Source organism: Mustelus asterias, chromosome 13, assembly GCF_964213995.1.
Source record: "Mustelus asterias chromosome 13, sMusAst1.hap1.1, whole genome shotgun sequence".
NCBI classification, from domain to species: Eukaryota; Metazoa; Chordata; class Chondrichthyes; order Carcharhiniformes; family Triakidae; genus Mustelus; species Mustelus asterias.
In genome coordinates, this window is record NC_135813.1 from 108,815,987 (window position 1) to 108,829,109 (window position 13,123).

At 44.0% G+C, this 13,123-nt stretch overlaps 1 protein-coding gene across 1 annotated transcript in view; it reads left to right on the forward strand.

The window, feature by feature from the left end:
• The window catches only part of LOC144502309 (N-acetyllactosaminide beta-1,3-N-acetylglucosaminyltransferase 4-like), a 38,305-nt gene extending 26,348 nt beyond the window's left edge, over positions 1-11,957 (forward strand). The window contains exon 2 of the mRNA XM_078226120.1: positions 10,939-11,957. Coding sequence (XP_078082246.1) covers positions 10,939-11,957 — 1,019 coding nt within the window. The remainder of the gene's footprint in view (positions 1-10,938) is intronic.
• The last annotated feature ends 1,166 nt before the right edge of the window (positions 11,958-13,123 follow it).

The following is a 13,123-nucleotide window of genomic DNA, read 5'->3' on the forward strand; positions in this document are numbered from 1 at the left end:
AGGAAGGATAGGAAAGGTAGGATTCGAGAGCCGTGGATAACCAGTGAAATTGAGGATCTGATCAAAAAGAAAAGAGAGGCGTACGTTAGGTCCAGGCAACTGAAAACAGATGCAGCTCTGGAGGAATACAGAGAGAGTAGGAAAGAACTCAAAAGGGGAGTTAGAAGGGCAAAAAGAGGTCACGAAATGTCCTTGGCAGACAGGATTAAGGAGAATCCTAAGGCATTTTATTCATATGTTAGGAACAAAAGAGTTGTCAGGGAAAAAGTCGGACCTCTCAGGGACAAAGGAGGGGAATTATGCTTAGAACCCAAGGGAATAGGGGAGATCCTAAATGAATACTTTGCATCGGTATTCACAAAGGAGAGGGACTTGTTGACTGGGAGTGTCTCAGAGTGAGGTGTTGACCCATTAGAGAGAATCTCCATTACAAGGGAGGAAGTGTTAGGTTTTTATAGGCAACATTAAAACTGACAAATCCCCAGGGCCTGATGGCATCTATCCTAGACTGCTCAGGGAGACGAGAGATGTAATTGCTGGGCCTCTGACGGAAATCTTTGTCTCTTCATTGGACACAGGTGAGGTCCCTGAGGATTGGAGGATAGCGAATGTGCTACCGTTATTTAAGAAGGGTAGCAGGGATAACCCGGGTTATTATAGGCCAGTGAGCTTGACGTCCGTGGTAGGGAAGTTGTTGGAGAGGATTCTTAGAGACAGGATGTATGTGCATTTAGAACGGAACAATCTCATTAGTGACAGACAGCGTGGTTTTGTAAGAGGGAGGTCGTGCCTTACAAATTTGGTGGTGTTTTTTGAGGAAGTGACAAAAACGGTTGACGAAGGAAGGGCCGTGGATGTCGTCTATATGGATTTCAGTAAGGCATTTGACAAAGTCCCACATGGCAGGTTGGTTAAGAAGGTTAAGGTTCATGGGATACAAGGAGAGGTGGCGAGATGGGTAGAAAACTGGCTTGGCCACAGGAAGAAGTTTAACAACACCAGGTGTTGTTAAACTTCTTACTGTGTTTACCCCAGTCCAACGCCGGCATCTCCACATCTTGGCCACAGGAGACAGAGGGTAGCAATCGAAGGGTCTTTTTCCGGCTGGAGGTCTGTGACCAGTGGTGTTCCGCAGGGCTCTGTACTGGGACCTCTGCTATTTGTGATGTATATAAATGATTTGGAAGAAGGTGTAACTGGTGTTATCAGCAAGTTTGTGGATGACACGAAGATGGCTGGACTTGCGGATAGCGATGAACATTGTCGGACAATACAGCAGGATATAGATAGGCTGGAAAATTGGGCGGAGAAATGGCAGATGGAATTTAATCCAGATAAATGTGAAGTGATGCATTTTGGAAGAACTAATGTAGGGGTGAGTTATACAATCAATGGCAGAGCCATCAAGAGTATAGAAACACAGAGGGACCTAGGTGTGCAAGTCCACAAATCCTTGAAGATGGCGGCACAGGTGGAGAAGGTGGTGAAGAAGGCATATAGTATGCTTGCCTTTATTGGACGGGGTATAGAGTATAAAAGCTGGAGTCTGATGTTGCAGCTCTATAGAACGCTGGTTAGGCCACATTTGGAGAACTGCGTCCAGTTCTGGTCGCCGCACTACCAGAAGGACGTGGAGGTTTTAGAGAGAGTGCAGAGAAGGTTGACCAGGATGTTGCCTGGTATGGAGGGTCTTAGCTATGAGGAGAGATTGGGTAAACTGGGCTTGTTCTTCCTGGAAAGACGGAGAATGAGGGGAGACCTAACAGAGGTGTACAAAATTATGAAGGGCTTCGATAAGGTGAACAGTGGGAAGCTTTTTCACAGGTCGGAGGTGACGATCACGAGAGATCACGGGCTCAAGGTGAGAGGGGCGCGGTATAACTCAGATATCAGAGGGACGTTTTTTGCACAGAGAGTGGTGGGGGCCTGGAATGCGCTGCCAAGTAGGATGGTGGAGGCAGACACGCTGGCATCGTTTAAGACTTACCTGGATAGTCACATGAGCAGTCTGGGAATGGAGGGATACAAACGAATGGTCTAGTTGGACCAAGGAGCGGCACAGGCTTGGAGGGCCGAAGGGCCTGTTTCCTGTGCTGTACTGTTCTTTGTTCTTTGTTCTATTAATAACTTCCTTCTCAACACCAATAAATGCTGCATTCTATGTTTTGGGAGAAATTTTTCACTGATGCTGCAATGAGGTTGTTGTGTGGTTGGTGAGCCTTACAGACCAATTAGTGATATCCTCTGGAAAGCAAGGAAGTCTCATTCGGAGTTCCTTGAAGAAGCCTATATAAAATATATGCCTTGGTTTGTATTGCTAAGAACCAATGCGGGTAATTAGAGGATCTCACATTCAAAATAACAACTTAAATCACCTTTAGTGTAGCTAAATGTCCCAATGCTCTTCACAGAGTTGTTATCAAACATAACAAGGTTGCAAAGTATTAAGCAGCCTTAGTGATGGATTAGATGTGGACTTTGAAATGCAGTTCATGATTGAAATTCCACTGAAATTGTGCATTGTCTAATCCTTTGGAACTCCCAGGTTCAATCTGAGAAAGCAAGTCGACCACATTGCTGTGGCTCTGGAGTCACATGTAGACCAGGTAAGGACGGCAGATTTCCTTTCCGAAAGGACATGAGTGAACCAGATTGGTTTTTCTGACAATCAGCAACGGTTTCATGGCCATCAGCAGATTCTTAATTCCAGATATTTTTTATTGAATTCAAATTCGACCATCTGCCGTGGCGGGATTCGAACCCAGGTCCTCAGAACATTAGCTGAGTTTCTGGATTAATAGTCTAGCGATAATACCACTAGGCCATTGCCTCCCCTTAATATATTAATATATCAAGATATTATTAAGATACTTTTCCTTCTCTCTCTATACACAAAGATAAGTGGAAAAGTGAATTGTGTGGAGGGCGTAGAAGGTCTGCAGAGAGATTTGGACAGGCTGAGTGAGTGGGCGAGGATCTGGCAGATGGAGTATAACGTTAACAAATGGGAGGTTATTCACTTTGGAAGAAATAATAGCAAATTGGATTATTATCTAAATGGAATGAAATTGCAACATGCTACTGTGCAAAGGGACCTGGGGGTCCTTGTGCATGAGACGCAAAAACGCAGTCTGCAGGTGCAACAGGTGATCAAGAAGGCAAATGGGATGTTGACCTATATCGCAAGGGGGATAGAATATAAAAGCAAAGATGTCTTGCTGCATCTGTACAGGGCATTGGTGAGGCCGCAGCTGGAATACTGTGTGCAGTATTGGTCCCCTTATTTGCGGAAGGATATATTGGCCTTGGAGGGAGTGCAGAGAAGGTTCACCAGGTTGATACCAGAGATGAGGGGTGTTGATTATGAGGAGAGACTGAGCAGATTGGGTTTGTACTCGTTGGAATTTAGAAGGCTGAGGGGGGATCTTATAGAGACCTATAAGATAATGAAGGGGCTGGATAGGGTAGAGGTGGAGAGATTCTTTCCACTTAGAAAGGAAACTAGAACTAGAGGGCACAGCCTCAAAATAAAGGGGGGTCAGTTTAGGACAGAGTTGAGGAGGAACTTCTTCTCTCAGAGGGTGGTGAATCTCTGGAATTCTCTGCCCACTGAAATGGTGGAGGCTACCTCGTTGAATATGTTTAAATCACGGATAGATGAATTCCTGATCGGTAAGGGAATTAGGGGTTATAGGGATCAGGCGGGTAAGTGGAACTGATCCACTTCAGATCAGCCATGATCTTATTGAATGGCGGGGCAGGCTCGAGGGGCTAGGTGGCCTACTCCTGCTCCTATTTCTTATGTTCTTATGTTCTTATGTTCTAGGAAACACTTCTGCTCATTTCTACTTGACGCGGCTCACACCCCCTTTGAGATCAATGTGGGGCAATCTGGGGCCTCCTCGCAAAGACTTGATTCCACTTTCCCACGATCCTGCTGCTGTAGATTCCAGGAGATCCTCAAAATCCTCAACAATGAGTGAAAAACGCTTTTATTAAGACTGGTTTTGAATCAGGACCACACTTTGAACTTAGTTAAATCAGCAAACGCAGAAAGGAAATGTCCTCAGAAGTCAGTCTCCAACATGCACTCTGCTGGCCAATATTTCCTTGCTGAATAATGAAGTGTTTCCAGGGATGAATATTGTGATGCTGTGATAAGCACGGTGAGTATTTTCATACATCGTGAGAAATGGCATTAGGTTTATTCAGCTTGAACGATGAAAGGCGTTGACAGAATTCAAACTCAGAAACTTCTGAACTGGAGTCAAGTGCTCATCCAGCTCAATTAGTCAAGAATATTAGTGCATGTGCTTAAATCTGATGAAAGGGAGAAGTAATTGTTTCTTTAAAGTAAAATGGGCAGCACGGTGGCACAATCGTTAGCACTGCTGCCTCATAACGCCAGGGACCTGGGTTCGGTTCCTAGCTTGGGTCACTGTGTGAAGTTTGCACATTCTCCCCGTGTCTGCGTGAGTTTGTTCCGCGTTCGATAAGGTCCCCCATGCAAGACTTCTTGAGAAAGTGAGAGGGCAGGGAATCCAAGGGGCTGTTGCCTTGTGGATCCAAAACTGGCTTGCCTGCAGAAGGCAGAGAGTGGCTGTGGAGGGGTCTTTCTCTGCATGGAGGTCAGTGACCAGTGGAGTGCCCCAGGGATCTGTTCTGGGACCCTTGCTGTTTGTCATTTTCATAAATGACCTGGATGAGGAAGTGGAGGGATGGGTTGGTAAGTTTGCTGACGACACCAAGGTAGGTGGTGTTGTGGATAGTTTGGAGGGATGTCAGAAGTTGCAGCGAGACATAGATAGAATGCAAGACTGGGCGGAGAAGTGGCAGATGGACTTCAACCCGGATAAGTGTGTAGTGATCCATTTTGGCAGATCCAATGGGATGAAGCAGCAGTATAATATGAAGGGTACCATTCTTAGCAGTGTAGAGGATCAGAAGGACCTTGGGGTCCGGGTCCATAGGACTCTTAAATCGGCCTCGCAGGTGGAGGATGCAGTCAAGAAGGCGTACGGCGTACTAGCCTTCATTAATCGAGGGATTGAGTTTAGGAGTCGGGAGATAATGCTGCAGCTTTATAGGACCCTGGTTAGACCCCACTTGGAGTACTGCGCGCAGTTCTGGTCACCTCATTACAGGAAAGATGTTGAAGCCATTGAAAGGGTGCAGAGGAGATTTACAAGGATGTTGCCTGGATTGGGGGGCATGCCTTATGAGGATAGGTTGAGGGAGCTTGGTCTCTTCTCCCTGGAGAGACGAAGGATGAGAGGTGACCTGATAGAGGTTTACAAGATGTTGAGAGGTCTGGATAGGGTAGACTCTCAGAGGCTATTTCCAAGGGCTGAAATGGTTGCTACGAGAGGACACAGGTTTAAGGTGCTGGGGGGTAGGTACAGAGAAGATGTCAGGGGTAAGTTTTTCACTCAGAGGGTGGTGGGTGAGTGGAATTGGCTGACGTCGGTGGTGGTGGAGGCAAACTCGTTGGGGTCTTTTAAGAGACTTCTGGATGAGTACATGGGATTTAATGGGATTGAGGGCTATAGATAGGCCTAGAGGTAGGGATATGATCAGCGCAACTTGTGGGCCGAAGGGCCTGTTTGTGCTGTGGCTTTCTATGTTCTATGTTCTATGTTCTCCGGTTTCCTCCCACAGTCCAAAGATCTGTGGATTAGGTGGATTGGCCATGCTAAATTGCCTTTAGTGTCAAGGGGACTAGCTGGGGTAAGTGCACAGGGTTGTGGTTTAAAGATGGGGCCTAGGTGGGATTGTGGTTGGTGCAGACTTGATGGGCCAAGTGGCCTCCCTCTGCACTGTTGGATTCTATGATAAGGAAGGCACAATTACAGCTTCAAATTATTTGTGTGGGGAGTTGTCTATGTTCACTGTTCTATCAAAAGTTACAAACTTTCTGGCACAAAAGGAAGACTATTTGAACCACTGTGTCTGTGCTGGCTGTAAAACAACTACCCATCCTCATCCCACTTCCCAGCTCTCGATCCACAGCCCTCTCGGTATTTTTTTAATGGGGTGAGGATTTCTGCCTCTACTGTCTTTCCAGGTTCCCGATCCCCACCACCTTCTGTGTGAAAAATATTCCTCTCAACTCTCCTTTAATCCTTCGACAATTCCTCTAAATCCATAATCCCTTGTTATTGATCTCTGTGCTAAGGGAAGAAGGCCCATCCTAGCCACTCTATTTAGGCCCCTCTTAACCTTGCCACCTCAGTTAAATCTCCCCTCCTCTGTCCCAAAGGGAACAACCGCAGCCTACCCAATCTTTCCTCACATCTGGAATTCTCCATTCCTGACAACATCCTCTGTAAATCTCCTTTGTAACTGCTCTAGCTCGATCACATCCTTCTTGTGATGTGACAAAACACCTGGAGGCCAGGCCATTGAGTGTCTTTAAGACAGAGATAGATAGGTTCTTGATTAATAAGGGGATCAGGGATTATGGGGAAAAGGCAGGAGAATGGGGATGAGAAAAATATCAGCCATGATTGAATGGCAGAGCAGACTCGATGGGCCGAGTGGCCTAATTCTGCTCCTATGTCTTATGGTCTTATGGTTTAAAATTGCATGCAGTACTATGGCTTAACTAGTGTTTTATTTAGTTTATACAAAACCATCCTGCTCTTATACTCTATGCCTTGGTTGATAAAGAAATGCATCATATATATATAGAAACAGATATATAGAAATACAGAAACTAGGAGCAGGAGTAGGCCCTTTGAGCATGTTCTGCCATTCAATATGATCATAGCTGATTCTCCACCTCAACACCATATTCACTCTTCCTCTCCATACCCCTTGATGCTATTAAAATGTATAGAATCTATATAAAAATCAATTACCTTCTCAACAACCTTATCTAGATAGCCACATAAACGGAGTGGGAATGGAGGGATACAAAAGAATGGTCTTGTTTGGACCAGTGAGCGGCGTGAGCTTGGAGGGCCGAAGGGCCTGTTCCTGTGCTGTATTGTTCTTTGTTCTTGTTCTTATCTACCTCTCATGTTTCTTTCAGGGATTTGTGCACATGCTTCTCCTTCTCCTACACTTTCCAGTTTCCTACCTTGTGTTGTGTCTCCCCTTGCTCCGTTTTCCTGCCTCATTTGCATGACCTCATACTTTTTCAGATTGAATTCCATTTGCCAATTTTCTGCCCACCTGACCAGCCCAATTGATATCATCCTGCAGCTTACAGCTTTCCTCCTCACTATCAATAACACAACCAATTTCTGTATCATCTGCAAACTTCTTAATCACAACAAACTCCAGCCGTGGAAATAATCTTCAATTCAGAAAAATGCCCATCAACCATCAGCCTCTGTTTTCCTGCTTCTAAGCCAATCTTGGATTCAACTCTCAAAGCTCCAAAAGCTTTTAAGACCATAAAATATAGGAGCGGAATTAGGCCATTCAGCCCGTTCAGTCTGCTCCGCCATTCAATCATGGCTGTTAAGTTTCTTAACCCCATTCTCCCACCTTTTCCCCGTAACCTTTGATCCCCTTACCAATCAAGAACCTATTTATCTCTGTCTTAAATACACACAATAACCTGGCCTCCACAGCCTTCTGTGGCAATGAATTCCATAGATTCACCTCTCCCTGGCGAAAGAAATTCCTCCTCATCTCAGTTCTAAAGAGTCATCCCTTTATTCGGAGGCTGTGCCCTCGGATCTGAGTCTCTCCTACTAATGGAAACATCTTTCCCACATCCACTCTATCCAGGCCTTTCAGTATTGTGTAGGTTTCAATGAGATCCCCCTTCATCCCTCTAAACTCCATCGAGTATAGATCCAGAATCCTCAAACACTCCTCATACATCAAGCTTTTCATTTCCGGGATCATTCTCGTGAATCTCCAAGGCCAGCACATCCTTCCTTAGAAACGGGGCCCAAAGTTGCTCACAATATTTCAGATATGGTCTTACCAGCCTCAGCAGTATATCCCTGCTTTTGTATTCTAGTCCTCTCGAAATGAATGCTAACATTGCATTTGGCTTCCTAACTACCAACTCAACCTGCAAATTAACTTTAAGAGAATCCTGAACTAGGACTTAAGTCCCTTTCTGCTTCCGATTTCTGAATTCTCTCATTTAGAAAATAGTCTATATCTCTATTCTTCCTACCTAAATGTATAACCTCACACTTTCCCACATTGTATTCTATCTGCCACTTCTTTGCCACTCTACTAACCTGTCCAAGTTCTTCTGCAGCCTCCCCACTTCCTCAACATTACCTGTCCCTCCACCTTTATCTGCAAAGTTAGCCACAATGCCCTTAGTTCCTTCATCTAGATCATTGATGTATAAAGTGAAAAGTTGTGGTCCCAACACTGATCCCTGCAGAACTCCACTCGTCACCGGCTGCATCCTGAAAAGGACCCTTTCATCCCCACTCTCTGCCTTCTGCCAGTCAGTCAATCTTCTATCTATGCTAGTACCTTGCCTCTAACACCATGGACTCTTATCATATTCAGCAGCCTCCTGTGCAGCACCTTGTCAAAGGCCTTCTGGAAATCCAAGTAGATAAAATTCATGGGCTCTCCTTTGTCTAACCTGCTCATTACCTCCTCAAAGAATTCTAACAGATTTGTCAGGCATGACCTCCCCTTGATGAAACCATGCTGACTTCGCCCTATTTTACCATGCACTTCCAAGTATTCCAAAATCTCATCCTTCATAATGAACTCTAAAATCTTACCAATGACCGAACTCGGACTAACCAGCCTGTAATTTCCTGTCTTTTTAATAAGTCCACCACATGGAATGTTGTCAAAGGCCTTTTTAAAATTCACGTAGACCACAGCAAACACAGCATGCTCATCAAACCTCCTTGTTACCTCCTCAAATGTTCACTTGCCTCAAAATATATTGAAGAGTAATGTCATTGTGCAAACACAGGCAGACAAATAGGTGCATCAAAGTAACTTCTCCTTGAAAAAGATCTCATGTTTTTGACTTGCATGTGCTGGATACTAAGCTGTGTATATCGTTTATACACAATGAAACTAGAAGATGAGTTCAACTATGGCTTTACTGAGGAAAACTTGCCTTCAGTACCAGTGAGTTCAGAAACATTGAGATAGACCATTAAACAAATACAACATACCTCATTGTTTGCATGGACTACTTAAACATAACTAATCCTTTCAGCTTTGAAATGAACTAACTAACGGCTAACAAATTCTTAACATTCCTGTAATTATTAATTGCAGAGCAAGTGCTTTTGGTTAATCAGTACAGGCAACTCTTTACCTGACATTGCATATCCCAGGAGCACATGTAGCCTGGAGTGCTCAAAGTAGGAAGATACTATGTAGAGACTATTCTTAAAACAAACCCAGTTAGTTAATCCAGTAGAGCTTTATAGAATCACATTGCCAAAACAACCTGCATGCCATAGTAATTATTTGTTTCTTTAAAATGCTGTAACATCACTTTTACCTAATAAAATATGAAGAAACTTGCATTTTTTGAGACATTACAGTTTTACACATAAATTAGGCAGGATCTTCAGAGGGAACACACTTTAGATGTTTTCATTGAAACATAGAATTTACAGTGCAGAAGGAGGCCATTTGGCAAATCGAGCCTGCACTGACCACAATCCCACCCAGGCCCTATCCCTGTAACCCCACTTATGTACCCTGCTAATAAGAACATAAGAACATAAGAAATAGGAGCAGGAGTAGGCCACCTAGCCCCTCGAGCCTGCCCCGCCATTCAATAAGATCATGGCTGATCTGAAGTGGATCAGTTCCACTTACCCGCCTGATCCCTATAACCCCTAATTCCCTTACCGATCAGGAATTCATCCATCCGTGATTTAAACATATTCAACGAGGTAGCCTCCACCATTTCAGTGGGCAGAGAATTCCAGAGATTCACCACCCTCTGAGAGAAGAAGTTCCTCCTCAACTCTGTCCTAAACTGACCCCCCTTTATTTTGAGGCTGTGCCCTCTAGTTCTAGTTTCCTTTCTAAGTGGAAAGAATCTCTCCACCTCTACCCTATCCAGCCCCTTCATTATCTTATAGGTCTCTATAAGATCCTCCCTCTGCCTTCTAAATTCCAACGAGTACAAACCCAATCTGCTCAGTCTCTCCTCATAATCAACACCCCTCATCTCTGGTATCAACCTGGTGAACCTTCTCTGCACTCCCTCCAAGGCCAATATATCCTTCCGCAAATAAGCCTGACACTGACGGACAATTTAGCATGGCCAATCAACCTGACCTGCACATCTTTGGACATCTTTTAAAGTTTTGTGACTTTAAACTCTTTTAATTCAATGTATTAACTTGTTTACAAGAAATAATTTAAACCACTAAGGGTGGCTAGCTAGCTCATAGAATCATAGAAACCCTACAGTGCAGAAAGAGGCCATTTGGCCCATCGAGTCTGCACCGACCACAATCCCACCCAGGCCCTACCCCCATATCCCTACATATTTTACCCGCTAATCCCTCTAATCTACGCATCCCAGGACACTAAGGGGCAATTTTAGCATGGCCAATCAACCTAACCCACGCATCTTTGGACCGTGGGAGGAAACAGGAGCACTTGGAGGAAACCCACGCAGACATGAGGAGAATGTGCAAACTCCACACAGACAGTGACCCAAGCTGGGAATCGAACCCAGGTCCCTGAAGCTGTGAAGCAGCAGTGCTAACCACTGTGCTACCGTGCCGCCCTCAAAACAGTGGCGCCCAACATGGAAGGGTTGTAATGTAGAAGGGTTTAAAGTAATATTTTACTTTTGAAGTAATATTTTAAAATTTTTAAATATTTTAAAGTAATATTTTAAAATCACTATATCCATTTATGTATCTTGTGTCCTCACAGAGTCGGAGCTGTATTACCTCTGGTTCATAATGTTTTCAAAGGGGAAAAGAAAAACACTGTGGCTTTCTTTGATATCCTCAGTCTGTGTGTTAGTTTTCAAATGGCACACTGGAATAAGAGCAATTGAGAAGGATAATGAAAAGAAACATCCAGTTTTGGTCCCCCAAGTAAGCAAAAATGCAACCGAAACAATTCAGTGCTTACCAAATAGAGGATACATCAACCAATCTTCAAACCTACCTAAGATCTACCAGAAGTTCTTGGCATATAAGCACTGCAGGGCTTTCCAAACTGTGCTGAAACCAAAGGAATGTACTGAAGAACTGTTTTTGTTATTAGTTATCAAGTCTACGGCTCCCAACATAGACAGACGGGTCACAATTCGAAATACGTGGGGGAAGGGAGGAGTTATTCAGGGAGTTGAGGTCAAACTAGTGTTTCTTTTGGGAATAACTGAAAGGTTCCAAGGTCAACCCCTGCATCAGTCATTGGCGGCTGAATATAGACAGTATGGTGACATCCTTCAATGGGACTTCCAAGACACCTTTTTCAATTTGACCTTGAAGGAGATTCACTTCCTCAGATGGTTTGCTATGGATTGTTACTCGGCAAAATTTGTTTTCAAAGGAGATGATGATGTCTTTGTGAACATATTTAATGTCATTGAATATGTCAAAGATTTTCATCCAGATCATGACCACTTTGTTGGGCATATCATTTACAATGCTGTTCCGAAAAGGAATAAGAGACTTAAATACTTCATCCCCAACATCATGTATGAAAATAAACCCTATCCTCCATATGCTGGAGGTGGCGGTTATATAATGTCCAGGAGAACGGTATTGCAGCTACATAAGACTGTGGCAGATGTTGACCTCTTCCCAATAGATGATGTGTTTGTGGGGATGTGCTTGTTACGACTGGAGATAACTCCAATTTCGCACAATGGCTTCAGGACACTTGGTGTACCCGAAGCATTCAAGTTCGATCCGTGCTTGTATAAAGATCTCATAGTAGTGCACAAGCTGAACCCAGCACAGATATGGATTATGTGGAGCCTTGTGACGGACACAAACTTCAGATGTGCTAAGAAAGGGTGAGAAGAGCACCATCAGAAAACTGAATTTAAATTTGATCTCATCACTGAAATCAGTGCTGAACTAGCAGCGTGCTGAGACAGTAAAGGCCAATAAAAAAAGCTTATCATAAAATTTGTTCCATAAAGTACAAATGGTAACATGTATGGAGCAACCAAAGGCCAAGGGTGAGAGTCAAAAAGACGTGGTTAAATATTTCATACTCTGCATTTTGTGATAATAGAATTGCTCCAACTCAGTCTGTCATTCTAAAGTTAACATTGGATTATCAACTGTACTTCTGGTAGCTGTGTCTCTGGTCAAACCTAACTGGAAATCCTATTGGAAACTAAAGGAATGCCTTCAAAATGAATAGCACAAGAACCAAGAGACACCAGACTGTCAATGTTCAAATGCATTTGTCATTTTCTTGGAAGTAATTGTGTCGCTCTTGGTGGATTTGTTTTACTTACGTATTCCCAGGTGAAGGGGCATTGCAGCATTAACAGAAACTGGCTTGTTAGGCTTTCACTATTTTTCTCTCAGAAACTTCCTCCTCAATTTTGTTATAGAGTCATAGAGGTTTACAGCATGGAAACAGGCCCTTCGGCCCAACTTGTTCATGCCGCCCTTTATTTTTGGGCCATATCTATCTATACCCATCGTACCCATGTAACTGTCTAAATGCTTTTTAAAAGACAAAATTATACCGGCCTCTACTACTACCTCTGGCAGCTTGTTCCAGACACTCACCACCCTCCGTGTGAAAAAAGTTGCCCCTCTGGACACTTTTGTATCTCTCCTCTCTCAACTTTAACCTATGTCCCCTAGTTTTAGACTCCCCCACCTTTGGGAAAAGATATTGACCAACTAGCTGATCTGTGCCCCTCATTATTTTATAGACCTCTATAAGATCACCCCCAGCCTTCCACGCCCCAGAGAAAAAAGCCCCAGTTTATCCAACCTCTCCTCATAACTCAAACCATCAAGTCCCAGTAGCATCCTAGTAAACCTTTTCTGCACTCTTTCTGGTTTAATCATGTCCTTTCTATAATAAGGTGACCAGAACTGTACACAGCACTGAACAAAGAACAAAGAACAAAGAACAGTACAGCACAGGAAACAGGCCCTTCGGCCCTCCAAGCCTGTGCCGCTCCTTGGTCCAACTAGACCAATCGTTTGTATCCCTC